Source organism: Myotis lucifugus, unplaced genomic scaffold (genome assembly GCF_000147115.1).
Source record: "Myotis lucifugus unplaced genomic scaffold, Myoluc2.0 scaffold_1109, whole genome shotgun sequence".
Classification (NCBI taxonomy): Eukaryota; Metazoa; Chordata; class Mammalia; order Chiroptera; family Vespertilionidae; genus Myotis; species Myotis lucifugus.
In genome coordinates this window covers 64,249-80,979 of record NW_005872157.1, presented here as the reverse complement: position 1 = coordinate 80,979, position 16,731 = coordinate 64,249, and the positions used below count along the sequence as shown (strand labels likewise).

Here is a 16,731-nt window from a genome sequence, read left to right as displayed (position 1 = left end):
GGAGCGATCAGGCAGGCAGGCAGGTGAGCGTTTAGAAGTCAGTGCCCCGGATTAGAGAGGGTGCAGGCTGGCCTGAGGGACTGCCCCCCCCCCACCCCCGCATGAATTTCATGCACCGGGCTCTCTAATATAGTCAATAACTATGTATGGGGTTCAGTAGGTAGTTGGAATACCAGGTTGGGGGGGGGGGGACCACTCTGTAAAGTACATGATTTCTAACCACTATGATATACAGTTGAAACTAATACAGAATCATAATGAATGTAAACTATAATTGAAAAAAGAAAGAAAATGACAGGAAACTAGTGGGAAAAACAATATGGACCTAATGGACCTATAATGTCCACAATGGGGAAAGGAAAAGTGAAATTGAGTAAAATAGAGGCAAGGAAAGTGAGTCACCACTGCACACCGTGAGGAAAGGAGCCCTACTCTTCAAGTAGTGTCTTTTCTTTGACTCCCCTCAAGGAACCCTCCACCCCCATGTCCACATTCCCTCCACACCTGATAAACAACTACTAGAGTAAGGATGGTGGCATTCCAGGAAGGAAGTGGAGCGGGGGTGGGGGTGGGCAGCAGGCACTGTCTGGCTTGGGGGAAGCATGCTCTTGCCAACCTGAAGGTCAATGCCTAGAGCTTCAGAAAGAAAATTCTCCACAGACAAAGCTGGGATGGGCTTTGGAGGAGATCAAATCTTATATCAATGAAGACTAAAGTCTCTCACTTATATGTGGAATCTAATGAAAAAATAAACTAAGGAACAAAACTGAAACAGAGGCATGGATACAGGGAACAGACTGACAGCTGTCAGGGATGTTGGGGGACTGGATGAAAGACAACAGTGTGGTGATAGCCAGAGGGAAGTGGGAGAAGAATGGGGGGTAGGAGGAGGTGGGCAAAGGGGGGGGGGGAATGGGGTCAGAAAGACACTTTGCTTGGGGGGATGAATACACGATACAGTGTGCAGATGATGTTTTATTGAGTTGTACACTTGAAACCTGTACCCCAATCAATTCAATAAAAGACTAAAGTCAAAGAGAAATGCCCTAACCGGTTTGGCTCAGTGGATAGAGCATCGGCCTGCGGACTGAAGGGTCCCAGGTTCAATTCCAGTCAAGGGCATGTACCTTGGTTGTGGGCACATCCCCAGTAGGGAGTGTGCAGGAGGCAGCTGATCAATGTTTCTCTCTCATCGATGTTTCTAACTCTCTATCTCTGTAAAAAATCAATAAAATATATTTAAAGTCAAAGAGAAATGCTGAGACTCTCCATACATTTTACCCACCCTCTGGTTCACCCTCACCTTCCCCTTTCCTATCAGCACATTGGCCTTCAATATCCCCTTTTGATGTTTTGGGTACCTCTTGGGTTTTTTTGCTCTTTTAACCTAAAACCAGAGAGCTCTGCAATCATCACTTTTCCTGACTCATCCCCATCTGACTATCCTGACCTTATCTCAGCCCTACACTTCAGGCACTGCCAGCCCTCCTCAGGGCACATAGGTGGCAGGGCCATTGTAGAGACCTCCATATCCCTCTTTGTTGACTGTCTCCTAAACAAGTGCCTGTAATTGGTGGCAGATGATTCCTACAGGCTGGGGAGCCAACAACATGAAATCCATTCAAATCTGGGCTATAAACAAGAGGGCTCTTTGGAGCATCCCACTGGGCCACGAAGCCTCAGGCTTCAGTGTTTATCGCTGGCCCCTGACTGTGTCACTATACAATCGGAAGTCTGATGCTGTCGGAAGGGGGAGGAGGGGGTGGACTCTCAGAATTCTGGATCAACTCCACCCAGTCCATAACTGCATCCTCACAAAGGGCAGGGCCTCTGCCAGCTGTCTCACCGCACAGGGCTCTCCAGGACACCTGGGACTCTGTGGTATTTTTATGGACATGTAGATTGAGTTTGGAAATGAAAATATGCTGTGCCCTAGTAAATAGGAAGCCTCCAAGTTAATCGTCCCCAAACTCCATATGCTCTTCTCATGCCCAACTGAGGAAGAACAAATCCTCAATTTAAGGAGGAGGAAGGTCAATTTCAAACCTTTTCATTGATTTTACTGCAAGTTTCTATGACTTGGTAGGAGAAAACATTTAGGGCAGAGCTTCAGGCAAACCCTGTTCTCCTAAATCAGGGGTGGGGAACCTTTTTCTGCCAAAGGGCCATTTGGATATTTATAACATCATTTGAGGGCCATACAAAATTATCAACTTAAAAATTAGCCTGCTACATTTGGTCAAACATGTAATTAACTCACCCCTAATGCCTTGGCAGGGCCAGACCAGATGATTTCTCAGGCCTTATATGTATGGCCCGTGGGCCAGACATTCCCCACCCCTGTCCTAAACCAAGTGATATTGCCAGACTTAAATCAAGCCCTGACAGAGGTGATATTAACTCTTTAGACAGACAGAGAAGAGGATGGGGAGGGAGGGGGGGGGGGAGAGAGAGAGAGAGAGAGAGAGAGAGAGAGAGAGAGAGAGATCAACAGTATTTTAAAATCCAGGGCATTAACATTATTTTAGTATCCATACAAATCAGAATCTTTTCAAATAACCTCAATTAACTCAGGGACCACAAAGACATAAATATAATATTGGATCACCCTATTCCAATTGTTGTTTTTAAATCCTCACCCGAGGATATTTTTCCATTGATTTGTAGAGAGAATGGAAGAGAGAGGGAATGCACAAGCCTGGGCCGGGGTGGAGCCTGCAACCAAGGTATGTGCCCTTGACCAGAATCAAACCTGGGACCTTTCAGTCCATAGGCCAATGCTCTATCCACTGAGCCAAACTGGCCAGGGCCAATTGTTGTTGTTTTTTAATGTAAAACCTTCCTATTAGATATATTGTCACCTTCTTTGAAATGGCTGCAAACAGCACCGGTTTATCTTTTATTTTAAACATGCACAGAATAGCTTTGAATGAAAGACACCTCATACTCATACCTCAGGTTGCATGTTATTATCCTGACTGTTGGCGTTCATGTCTTCACTGGGCTGGGTGGTCTCGATACTGGGGGGATTCAGAAACCGGCTCAGCTCCTGCTGCTGGCTCTCTCTCAGGCTGTGGATAATGCTGCACGACTGCTGCTGTTTCTGTGGAAATATGATTGTTCTTGCAGGAACGGAAAAATCAGCCCACCATCCTTCTGCCCCACCAGTCAGTCATATTTTCTTCTCTCTGCTCCAAAGACTGTAGGCTTGGTGACCTCTTAGGAAGTTTCAACTAATTTCGGAACTTTCAAGGGTCATTAACTAATTTCTTTTCTAGACTCCCATAAAGAAAGGCTTAGAGGCTTAGAATTGCTTACCCTTTCTATTTTCATTTGCATAACCATTGAGAGTAATGTTCACTGGCACTAGCTTGTGTTTTATTTAAATTAGAATTCTTAAATCACTAATGTTGTTGGTGATCTGATTTTTCCCCCTTCTTATTTTATTCTGTGCTCGCTAAGCCTATGTGGATCGCCCCTTTCCTCTAAGATGTAAGAGGCAGAGAGTCTTGGGTGCAAAAGTGAAACCCTCATTTTTGTCTTGGTTCTGGACTGGAGCGGGCCGGTCCAGTAGGCTGATCTGTCTTGGCACACACAGGAACCAGGGCAGCCTGGTGGTGGGCCTGCACTCCCTGAGCCCTTGCAGGGCCTCTGGACTGCAGATTCTATCCCTGGATCTAGCAGAGCTATGGTGGGCCAGCTGTGACAGGTGCCTGGCTATAGGAGATTGGGGTGTTGAGTTTCTCTGGGGCCCTTAATTCATCCAATTGAAAGATGTGTTTCTGCAGTTGATGTTGTTCTGAAAAACAGGATTTTAAAAATCTATTATGTAGAAATGGTTAGTGATTAATTTGATTTTCCCCGTGTGTAAAGCATAAGTCAAAAGCATTCATAAAATTAATTACCTAATAGAAATGCCCATTGTGAACACAGTGTATGCAAACACAGTTAATGCTCATGTTCATGGATTTAAGAGTTAGAGAATCTCATAGGCTTATAGGTCAGGAAGCAGCAAACAGATCGCTACACTCCCAGGAGAGGTGGTCTTTAATTAAAGATCACACAGAATTATCAACAATATGTTGGGGATTTTTAGGAACAAATGAAAAGTAGTTTTGTAAATTCAGTTGCCAGTCAATATGTAGAGATTGCTGGCAGTTTAAACAGCTGAGATTAATAAATGGGCAGCATGAATATTGTAATATCAACGAACTGCTTCTGAAACAGTCACACTCTATTATAAAAATGTGATTTAATGGAAGCTTCTTATGGACTCTGCTCAAGGGGGTACCACTGGATTTGGACTAGAGTTAAGGTTTGAATCATCATCTGACCATGGTAAGTGGAAGAAGTTGACATAGTTGAAGGGATATAAGGCTAATCACAGAAGGATCTAATCCCCTTGTTCAGGAAGCTCTGGAGGAGGAAATAAAATGCCAGATGCTTCTGGTTCACTCACGGCTCTGATGCGCTTTAAGCACTTCTTCAGCCACATGCGGATGGTCTGCTTGGCCACTTCCTCCTCAATGGTGTACTCCAGCTGCTCCCTGGCAAGCAGCTCCTCCAACTGCAGACTCTTGCGGATGTCAACCGACCGGTAGGAGAGCATGCTGTTGGGGAAATATAACAGCAATTGCAGCTCTGATTCACCTGGGATTTAGACTCTTAGAGATCTCAAAATCCAGGGAGGTCATCGCTCAGTCCTACCAGTGGAGCAGTCTGATGCCACCCTGACTAACTGGATGGCTTGGGCTAGTTAGGTCACCTCACTGCCTCTCTTCGCTCATCTGTAAAATGGGCATAGTCATGTACCTACTTTGTTAAATGATGAAATATGTTGATTTAGTGGGGTGATTATAACAGTAAGTTTTTGTAAAACCAAAGATCCAGGCTATGCCCTAATAATCAGCTGCTTAAGATTCTGGAACTTTCCCTGTAGAAGGATAACCGCTCTGTCTATTCACATTCAGCTCCAATTGGTGGTGGTTAATATGCTTGGCTGCAAGTTATGCATTCCCATCCCCCCATTTCCCTCTCAATTTATCTCATCTGTCCCCCTGGATCTTCCTCATTAATGTTGATGGTTGTAAAACCAGAGTGAAACATTCATTCCCATTCAGTCCTCGGTACAATAGATCCAGACGGCGGCAAATGAAACCAACACAGCTAATGTGTTGCATGGGGGCTCCCGGGCAATAAGGCAACTCATGTGTTCAGGCTGAGGAGTCCACAGCCAAAGGAGGATGCAGCCCCTTCTGGCAGCTTGGCGCTCCCTAGTGTGGCTGCAGGATCTCAGTTATTGCTCCATCCCTGCCTGGCCTGGGTGGGACCTCAGTTCCGTTTCCCTAGCCCAAATCACAGCATGGTGGCACTTGAGAGGCCCGTCCCCATGCAGCACGTGTACAGTGATCTCTACTTTGCTAAGTCTTTTCCCACCATGGAGGGAAAAAGTGCATTTGCTCTTTCTTTCTCCCCTGCCTCATCAAGAAGCTCATCATTGCTGAACTGTTTTCATCATACACTGGCTAGAAGGTAGGGAGAGGCCAACCATGCTACCATGGACTTTGCCTGGGTTCATTTTATCAGATGCATCACTGTGTCCCAAAGAGGCTGAATACAATATTAATGGCAGTGGTATGCCTAGATGCCTCGTTTTCAGCCTAAAAATAATTGTCACTAGAAGAAAAGACTGACATTCCGAAAGAGTTGTCATTCTTTGCTATTCATCTGTGTTTCCTGCCCCATCTTTTTCTGCCTTTTCGCTTGTTCCTGGAAGAAGTGAATAGTGGGAGGTAAAATTGAGACCTTGAAAGAACACCCCCAGATCCTTCCTCTCCTGGCATTTTTTCAAATTCCAATCATAATTATATTTCTGTATACCTGATTGCTCCTGAAATTTGTGACTCAATACCCACTGTTTAACTTGCCAGTTACATGCAACATGATGAAAATAGCTGGTGCTGGTAGAGGGTTCTTAACCTTTTCCATGGCATGAATCCCGTTGGCAGGGGAGCCCATGAGACATTTTTTAGAATCATGTTTTAGATGCATAAAATAAAATACACATTATTTCAAAGGAAACCAATTGTGTCAAAATAGAGTTCTCAAGCCCTAGCTGGTTTTGCTCAGTGGATAGAGCATTGGCCTGCGGATCAAAGGGTCCGGGGTTCGATTCCAGTCAAGGGCACATGCCAGGGGTTGCAGGCTCGATCCTCAGCAGGAGGCAGCCAATCAGTGATTCTCTCTCATCGTTGATGTTTCTATCTCTCTCCCTTTCTCACTGAAATCAATAAAAATACATTAAAAAATAGAGTTCTCAAATTATTTTCTTGGAAAGGAGTAATATAATAAAATAAGTGCTTCTTTATTAATGCATCAAATAATAACATTTAGCTGAGGTCAAATGATTACCATAAGTTAGAAGTACCGGTGTGCATTAAGGATATTTTAAGATATCAGCCATAGCAGTAATGTGACCTGAAAAATACCTATGATTTCTACTGATGACAAAGACATGGGTATTGCTAATATTAACATGGTTTGTTGACTGCATGCATCATAAAAAAGAATGCTGCATTTTAGTGAGTGAATAGTCAAAGTAAAGAAGTAATTGTTTTCCTCTCCAAGGCCATGACCTTCTGAATATTATCCATGGGCTCCTGTTTAAGAAAATTTCTGAGTTGATTGTTCTCCCCCTAACCTCCCCAAAATATTTTAGGGTCCGAACCCTCAGTACCTCAGAATGTGATCTTATTCCAAAACAGGCCACTGCAGATATAACTAGTTCACATTAGGTCATACTGGAATGGGGTGGGTCCCTCATCCAATATAACCGGTGTCATAGAAATGAAAATCTGGACACAGACCACACACATGCACAGTGAGAACACCATGTAAAGATGAAGGTAGAGATTGGGGTGATGCTTTTACAAGCCAAGGAAGGCCAAAGATGGCCAGCAAACCCCCAAAAGCTGAGGGAGAGGGTGGAACAGTTTCTCCCTCATGGCCTTAAATGGAACCAACTCTGCTGACACCTCCATCTCAGACTTCCAGCCTCCAGAGCTGTGAAGACAGTAGTTGTGTTGTTTAAACCATGCAGTGTATGTATTCCATTACAGCAGTCAGAGCAAACTAACAGAGTAGCCTCTCCGGCCGTAGTGTGCCCTTGTCCTGTCTGGATCCTCACCACACGTCTGGAAACCGTGGTTTGTCAACCTGCCTGGGGCACCCATGACACAGCAGCCCAGGCAGATTCCTGCCTGACCCACAAGTGGGAAGATCTGAATTTTAGCTCCAGCTTGGCCTCAGGGGCTGAGTGTCAGCAAGTCACTCATCTCTTCTGGGCCAGTTCCTTCCTTAAAACAGGAAGGGTGGGCCCGAGCTCCCGAGGTCCCTCCGCGCCCCTCCTTCAGGAGCCCCCATTCTGGAAGGGGCACTTCTGGGCCCCTCAGGCCACTCCTTCCCCCCCCCCCCCGCCCCCCGGAGGCGCTCACCTGAACACGACCAGTAAAGTTCAGCGAGGAAGACCACATGGAGTCTTCTAACCACAGCAGATGTGGCATTGTTAGGTTCAGAACGTACTTGTTAATTGCATTTCACGAGGCCTTTCATGGTCACAGCGTCAGTCTCGACTCTGTTCAGCTCTGGGGCACAGAGCTGTGACCCCCCCCCGCCCCCAGTACCTTAGGACATCGTGGAAGGTGACGTCGCCGCCGTTGTGCAGCCTCTCCATCTCGTAGCACATGTGCTTGAACAGAAGCTTGTCCTTGTCCAGGTCCACCTCCAGCCGCCCCCGCAGCAGCCGCAGCAGGAACTTCACGCGGAAGGTCGGGATCACCCCCTGGTGGCAGAGCACAGCAGCTCGGCATGTAAATCATCATTAGGCCACAGGGATTCTCTGGGGCTCTGTTTTCACACCTGGAGCCATTTCTCAAAAGATGGCCAATGGCACCGGAGGCAAGGAAGCTGTTCATTTTCCCGAGGCTGGCTGGGAGATAAAAGCTGAGCACTTCCTAGGGTGTATAAATGTTTAATCACTATGTTGTACACCTGAAACCAATATCATATTGTATGTCCACGGTAACTAAAAAATAAATTTAGCCCTGGCCGGTGTGGCTCAGTTGGCTGGGTGTCCTCCTGTGCATCAAAAAGTTGCCAGTTCCATTCCCCGTCAGGGCACGTGCCCGGGTTGTGGGCTTGATCCTGGGTGGGAGTCATACAGGAGGCAGCTGATCCATGATTTCCTCTCACATTGATGTTTTTCTCTCTTCCTCTCTCTCTAAAAAGCAATAAAAATGCTTAAAAATATTAAAAAGTGACAAAAAATAAAGACCTGAGCACATAGTTTCTGCAGGTGCGCCTCTAGTTCTGTAGAGTTTCACAACCACTAAGCATTTGCAGCCAAGGAGGGAGGAAAGCTCTCCCTCTGCCTGTCCTGGACAGACACTAACCTGACTAGGCTTTTCTTTCTTCTTCTTCTTTTTTTAAAATATACTAGAGCAGTGGTCGGTAAACTGCGGTTTGCCGACCACGGTACTAAAGGCCTGATGCACAAAATTCGTGCAAGCATAGGCTTTCCTTTCCCCGGCTGCTGACACGGGCTTCCCTCCAGCACCCGGGACCTGGGCTTCCCTCGCAGCCCCAGCTTCGTCCAGAAGGTCGTCCGGAAGGATGTCCGGAAGGACATCCAGTCTAATTAGCATATTATGCTTTTATTATTATTATAGATAGTTTTATTGAATTCAGAGAGGAAGGGAGAGGGAGAGAAACATCAATGATGAGAGAGAATCATTGACTGGCTACCTCTTGCACGCCCCCTACTGGGGATCGAGCCCACAGACTTTTCTTTCCATACCCGTGCCATTGACTCAGCCTTGCCGGGTGCTCCTCTAACACACGTGCTGAGTGGCTCAGGAATGCTTTATTTTAGCACAAGAAATGAAACATACACATGTACATGATCCATTTCTCACCGAGTTCAGATACTAGGAGCTTGTAAACGTTTATTATAAGTTGTTCTTCTGTGGAATGAACACTCCTTTTCAGTTCTCCTCCATTATTAGAACAATTACATACAAGTGAACTGGGTTCCCAGCTCTGCCCTCTTCTTGCTCAGAGCAGCTCAAGATTGTGAAATCTTCCATGTATCACTCTCTTCCAGGCAACAGAACCTACCGTGCCAGCCTGGCTGTGTCTTTAAACCAGGTATTGAGTGAGAGGCAGGGACATTGATGGGCCATGAGTTCCTGTCAGTTACTAACATCTTAACATGTGAGCGGTGGTGCCATCTTACATGTGTACGTCAGAGGAAGGCATGTTCCTGTAGGCAGCAGTCATAGAGATCAATGGGGCCAGACACCTGTACATGCAGGTCACTGTCCTGGAAGAAAATCCCCAACACTGGTGCCTGGACGAAGTGGGGGGACCAAGGGAAGAACAAGCAAAGGGGGTGGAGAAAGCCATGCCTGGTTGTGCGGGCCCCAGCTCTAGACCAAGATAGCCCGTTTACTCAGCCTGTTCTGGGCCCTTAGTCTTCATGCCTTCAGTCAACTCTTCCTGAAACTATTTTCAGATCGTCCCCAAGATCTTCCCATGGCTGATCTCTCCTCCTTTTTCAGATATTGGATCAAAGAGACAGGCCTTCATGACCATTCCTGCTAAAGTTGTCTGCTCCTGACTCCAATCGCTCTCTACCTTATTACCTTCTTCAGAGTGTTTATAGGTTTTGAAATTGTAATGATTATTTCACTTTAATTTTGTCTCCTGTATTAGAATAGGAGACCTGTCCATCTCACTCATTGGTATATCTCCAGTGCCTAGAGCAATGCCTGAGTGTCTGCTGGATGAAGAATGGGAAAGAGGAGGAGGAGCAGGAAGCTGCTGCTGCTTTGGCTAATTCTAGTAAATCTTGGGTAAGCTTCATTATTAAAACTGACCAATACTAAGCCCAAAATAATTAAAAGTAGTAACTTTAATAAATCACTGAAATAACTCATTTGCACTTGTAATCAGGATTACTCTTTTAGGTTGAGGTGATCATGAATTTGTACTATATTGTTACTTTGATCATTTGAACTTCATCCCTTCTCTTGCCCCGAGCCCAGGGCTGGTTTCTTCAGAGCTCCCTTGGTTTCCTTTCTTGCCAACATCTGAATGCCAGAAGAAGAGGACATTCTTAGTTGGAAAGGACACAAGAGGGATCTATTCTGTCCTTCTCCCCTCCTAGCATATTCTGCTGGATTGTCGATGACAGCCTTCTGCAATTCACCAATGGCCCCTCAAAATTCAATATCTGTCCATGCCAACAACAAAACCATGTCTGAGATAGGGTAGTAAGTCTCATTTGAGTGGGGTGTGAAATGGCAATCCACTCGCCTACCTCTCGTTTATCATCCACCATATTCCATATGATCTGAAAGTGGCGAAGATCATTGTAACTTAAAAGCTGGTCCTCCTCAGTGGAATAAAACAAGGAGAAATTCTCCACAATTATGGCTAAAAGGAAAAAAAATGGTGAGTTTAGACAATTATCTAAATTGTCATCTGTCATTTTTTAGAAACTGTAAAACATCTATTATAAATAATGAATTGTATCAGCTACATGATAAGCCAAATTTTTAAAGTGCTTTTAGTATGGCTTCCAAGTTGGCATGTTTTACACTTGGACTAAGCTATTTCTCTAGCTCCTGGCTTTCCAAAACATGAGGGTCATGAGCATAAACACACATTCTGTGTATATAGACGTTCATGCCAGCTGGCTTTCGCTGGTAGCTGAGAGTTCCAGGACAGTTTTTAAAGGTCAAATTGAGTTCTGGGTGGCCTCACAGCTGGGTGAACAACATGTGTCTTTCAAAAACATAAATGTGACATTTCAAGGCTATAAAGGTAACCCTCTCAACCCCCGATATTTGTTCACCTCAATCCATGAGAGCTCTTTTGAGATTAATAATCATAATAAATAGGACAACTCTTGAAATTGCAATCAACTGTCATTTACATGCCTTTCAAAAGTCTTTTCAGCTTTTGAATGGAGAGAAAACAATTTATAATTAATGCCATGAAACACCCACCCCAAGCAATCCAGGATAATTACTTGAAAATTATACCTAATTATCTAAGTACCTGAGTTTAAAGAGGTTTTAAAAAATATGCAGCGAACATCACTTACCTACAAGTAAATTTAGCATGATGTAGGCAATGATGACATAAAACGAACAGAAATACATAAGTGCCCCAGCATAATTCCCACAGTCTGTTGCCCAGTATGTAAATTCATCTGGAGTACAAAAGGGTGGCTGGACCTGCGGGGCAGTGGGAGGGAGAGAGAGGAAAGAATGACAGCAGAGAAGAATACAAATTTTTGTTAACTGACTGTAGTTAATGAACATAATCCTGACCCATGTAAAATATAATAATTAACTTCAAAGTAATCTCTGAAGCTGCATGTGTTAGATGCATCATCTGTGGCAAAAGTAAAAAGAATATTTCACTTATGCTATGCTTTTCGTCTTGCAGAATCCCAAGTTCATTGACATTTTAGAAGCCTAATGAAAATGAACCGGTTTCCTCTAAGACAGCGGTTCTCAACCTGTGGGTTGCGACCCCTTTGGGGGTCGAATGACCCTTTCACAGGGGTCGCCTACGACCATCAGAAAACACATATATAATTACATATTGTTTTTGTGATTAATCACTATGCTTTAATTATGTTCAATTTGTAACAATGAAAATACATCCTGCATATCAGATATTTACATGACGATTCATAACAGTAGCAAAATTACAGTTATGAAGTAGCAACGAAAATAATTTTATGGTTGGGGGTCACCACAACATGAGGAACTGTATTAAAGGGTCGTGGCATTAGGAAGGTTGAGAACCACTGCTCTAAGAGATGCTCTGTCTGCCACCTGCACTAGCCCCAAATGATAATTTGTCATTGTGATCAAACTGCAGAACGTCAAACAAAAGAGCATTTAATTTTTTTTATCTGATTTAAGTAATGGGGTAAGATTTTAGGAGGATTTGTTATACACAACAATTTCACATTCAAATTGTGTGAGGAGAAGCCAGTGATCCTTATTCCAGCACCATTAGGGGATGTTGGGACATTCCTGGCTCAATAAAACGGCAACACCTCTGAGAAACCTCCTGGTGTCTTTCAGCCAGAGTCTAGCTCTCTCTTCCACATTTCCATGGCATTCTGCTGCTTCTTTACTTTGAGTTTATTTAATTCTGCCTAGTATCATATTTGATTTGTCCCCATTCATTCATGCATAATGATCTTGAGTTCCTACTATGTGCTAGGTTTCTGCTCAGCATTGGGGACAGACTGGTAAGCAAGACAAAGACCCTGACCCTTCTTCATGTTGCTGACAGTCTAGAGCTGTGCAGTCCAACACGGTAACCACTAACTACTCCAACACGGTAACCACTAACTACTTGTGGTTATTTAAATTTACATTCATTGACATTAAATACAATGGAATACGATTTAAAATTCTAATGCTCAATAACCACATGTGGGTAGTGGCTACTGAATTGGACAGTGCCAATGGCCATCATTGCAGAAATTTTTTTTGGATATTGCAGAAATTTTTTTTGGATAACATTGATCTGAAGGATGAGAAAGAGATGAAATAAACTAATTAAGCCAATAACTCACAATAGTTGTGAAACACGTGAAAAAAAGATAAATATAGAGTGCTGTAAAAACATGTAACTTGCAGTCTTCACATAAGGCAGGATACCTGAAGGATGATAATTAGCCTAGAGAAGAGAGAGTATAGGTCAGAGCCCCCAGCTCCTCGAGGGTGCCTTGGAGTCACTGAAGACCTGGCACCCAGTATATGGCTCAGTATAAACCAGGGGATTTGTGAATATCTGTTGAATAAATTGAACTAAAGAAGCAGAATTCTCCTGTTTGTACTTAACTGCCAAAATGTTAAAGGTGGGAGGGAAAGAACAATGCCTACATAATGAATATTTATTGAATGAAACTATGATAGTTCAAGTTGAGTTCACTGGATACTCTTCCTGTATGTCCACACACTGTAACGTAAAAGACAGCAATTTTATGGACTAAAAGGCCAGAATATGTGTTTTGTACGCAAAGCCTTGATGCTAACAAGGAGGCTACTGCCAATGTTGCATAGCCAAAGAGCTTCAAATGATTCTAAGCTAAGGCACTGTTATTGACAAAGAGATATTTACCATACAGTCATGCATAATCTTGTTCCAGTCTTCGCCCGTGACAATTCGGAACAGTACGGTAATAGCTTTGCCAGCTGAAGAGAAGTTTGCATGCCTAAATTAAGGAAAAAGAGAACAGAGGTTGAGTCACATAGTTGTCATGAAGTAGTAAGGTCTGCTACTACCAAAGCAGGTGGATTTTGGAGCAAATTTGATTGCCAAGTAATCATTTCCAAAGGTTACACTATCTTATTTGTTTGTTATATATACTTGTCTCAAGTATAGCTGTCTTAATAACCCACCCCTTGCATGGTGCCACCAATTTCTTCCCATTCATCTTGAATGACCGAGGGAGCAAGCTTTGACAATATAAAGTGATTGTTTCTTTCATGTGGATTATGCTATAAAAGGTGGAGCTGCCATGTGTCAAATCAGTCATCTCTGCAACAAGACACATCTGTATATAATTGGTTGTGTGAGGACTTTTCTATTTTAAATTATAAGATGCTTCCACAAAATTTAAGGCTATCTTTGAAAAATGCTTTTCATACATAATAACATTGGGCGGGGGGCGCTTCTAACTTTCCATGCTTTGCTAAAAAAGAAAGAAACCAGTATCATCTCAAAATTATTTACTTAAAAATAATATATCATTTTTGGTAGCGTGTGGTTAGAAAAAGTGCTAGAATTCACCAGGTTATCAGGAGTGGTTATTCCTGCATGGTAGAAAGTTATGGATTCTTTTATTCCTGAATTTTCTAAGGTCTCTATAGTAAACATGTATACTGCCTTCAGTTAGAAAAATGTCATTTAAAATTTGGCCTTTTTATTTTGTTTTAATTTCCAACGGATTGCTTCTTCCTTCGCCTCCATCTTTGATAGACAAAAACCATTCAGGTGCTTATTCATGACTTTATTACTAAAAAAGCTTGCTTGATAAATGAATAGAAAGATAAATACACACCGACCTGTTAATGTTCTCTCCATATTTCACAGTACCAAATAAGACAACGCCAGCGAAAGCGTAACACAGCAGCAATAGGAACATTCCTACGATGATAAAGAAGCTTTTATACATGCTGACGACCACCGTCAGGAGGAGCATCTTCAGCGTTACCTGTATGGAGAGGGAGATGGAGAGAGATGGGCGGAGAGAGAATATGAATATTCAATTCATTAAGCTGAGGAGAACATGGGGAGTAAATAACATTTAAGCATGTTGAGGGGCATAAGGATGACCCTCAGGATATCGTTTGAAAATTGTTTCCTATTAGCTATTAAATCTGAATATTGTTCAGAAACCCTTAGACAGAGAGAAATCCTACTTGTATGTCAAACTGTTCAGCCTTTTCAGCCAAATTAATAAAAGTTCAACTCAAAGGTTTTTAGCCTTCATTTTCTCTTCTCTTGCTCTCTAATTCACTATGGTAAGGGCTATACACTTTTTGGGCTGTAACAAGTAGACTCAGTATTCTTCTACCAATAGATGCTCATAAGGACAAACCTAAACAATGGTAAAATATTAAGTAGCATTAAGTATTAAGTGTTCATTATGTGCATTCCATATGATGTAATGTCAGAATCAAAAAAGGAAAAAGTACTTTAAAAAATGAAAATATATGTGGAATGTATGTATGAACATTAATAAAGAAGATAAAGAAATATGGAATCATAGAATTATGAATGTTCATTAAGGATTATTTTTCTTTGAAGTAAAATAACTTTATTAAAAATAAAACTAAAAATAAAGACATATTAAGAAAGACCACTGGTTTTTGCTTTCATGCCTGATATGTTATTTTTAGTTGATAATTGAATTTACTTAGAAAATATGAAGAATAAATAAAACATCATAAATATCAGGAAACATTACAAGATAACTAAGCTACTGATTCATTTTAATATTTAAAATTTACTCATTTGGACTTTAATGGCTGGCAATTTGTTAGCTACAGCATAGTGACCAGAAGGACAGCTGAAGTTAGTCAATGCTTTTTTCTTTATTGCATATGCAACCTTTGATGCTGTTCTTTACAGCATACTTACATGCTTTCCACAGATCGAGAAAAACCTAAAGACAATCACACATGCGCCCATCATGTAGGTATATGCATTCTGAAATTTAAACAGAAAAGAGCCTCTCATAATTTGCACAAAAGATCTTGTTAAAATTCCCTTTTTCATTTCGGGTCTTCTGTGAAGTCTACTGAATAATTAGTTTAATAAAATGTAAAAAGTATCATAAGAAATTTATCTTAAAAATGTGCTGAAAAGGTCACTGCCAAAACTCATGAATAAATATTAACTATAAAATTAAATCTTAAATTAAATTTTGGTCTCTGTTTTGCTCAGCTGAATTCTGTATTTTAAAAGTTATTTTTACATAAAATAATGGCTAGTTTCTTTGAGGAGCAAGAATAATCTAGGATAACAATGCAACACAAGGGAGTCAAGTGAGACAGGAGATAAAGGAATCATGGCAGAGGGAGCTTGGGTGTTGGAAAAGATTGCTGGAGGTCAGATTCCTTCTCTCTGAAGGCTTCTGGAGACATCTGGAGACCAGCTGGCCACATGTCCATTAGTCTAAGATGATTTCAGAGATGTCCTCCTTACTCAAAAACACATTCAGTATGTGATCAAGAGATGACTTGGTGTGCTTTATGACTAAGAAAGCTTAATCTGAGAAACAAAGATCCCACTGACTAACTGCAATAATAACTGTGGCATTAAGCTGATGCCAAAACGTGATTTTTCTTGAGGTTCCTTGCCTAGGCAAATGACAAGTCACAGATGGGCACCTGGGAAGGGGGTCCAGTGAGATATCTGGTGTGGCGCAAGGAAATGAATGTGTCTGCACAGAATCATCTTTGGATGGGAACAAGCACTGCATCATCCTTCACAGTAGTCCACTGCACAATAGAGTGGAGGATGAGCATGCTTCCAGGACCAGAGGTTCTTGGAGAAGAACCAAAGCAATGGGGCAGAATAGGCAAGTTGGTCTTTTGGTGTGAGAGCTCCTCTCTGGGGACATGTAAAATTAGGAAGCTTACTCTATTCTTTTGCTTGGACTGAGTAGCTTTTAGTTGCAATTTGGAGATATATAAAAACCTGGGCCTTGCTGCCTCTTCTCTCCACGTGAGCACCAAACCTACTATAGATACCTACTTGCTTTACATTCTAGAAGTGATAACACCCAACAGCTTCTAGGATGATGACCCAAAACTTTCACTTGGACTATAAGATCCTGAGAGGTCTGACACCTTTTTACCCATGCAGATCTTGTACCTTGTTCCCTTTGCTCCTCTCTAATAGTGCTGTCTATTCCACTGCACCCTTCCATTCTAGAACATCCTAAAATATTCTCTCCTCCTCCTCCAGACTGATCCCAATTATCACTCCCTCAGGATGCCTTCCAGGACCTCCCTGATAAAGCCATCTACTATTATGTGTTGTCACAGCAACCTGTGTCTCTCCTCCATCTCCTTTCCATAGCTGTAATTCTCATAGACTTGGGAGCATTCAATGGATGCCTACCTAACT

The 16,731-nt window shown here is 42.5% G+C and overlaps 1 protein-coding gene across 1 annotated transcript in view; it reads right to left on the bottom strand.

Moving 5' to 3' along the window:
• LOC102436139 (sodium leak channel non-selective protein) overlaps window positions 1–16,731 on the bottom strand; it is a gene marked incomplete at its 5' end in the record, with an annotated part of 82,701 nt that overhangs the window by 5,294 nt on the left and 60,676 nt on the right. Inside the window, 8 exons of the mRNA XM_023748056.1 lie at window positions 2,954–3,103; window positions 4,460–4,610; window positions 7,683–7,840; window positions 10,379–10,494; window positions 11,168–11,300; window positions 13,213–13,306; window positions 14,160–14,308; window positions 15,238–15,306. Of these exons, the coding sequence (XP_023603824.1) occupies window positions 2,954–3,103; window positions 4,460–4,610; window positions 7,683–7,840; window positions 10,379–10,494; window positions 11,168–11,300; window positions 13,213–13,306; window positions 14,160–14,308; window positions 15,238–15,306 (1,020 nt within the window). The remainder of the gene's footprint in view (window positions 1–2,953; window positions 3,104–4,459; window positions 4,611–7,682; window positions 7,841–10,378; window positions 10,495–11,167; window positions 11,301–13,212; window positions 13,307–14,159; window positions 14,309–15,237; window positions 15,307–16,731) is intronic.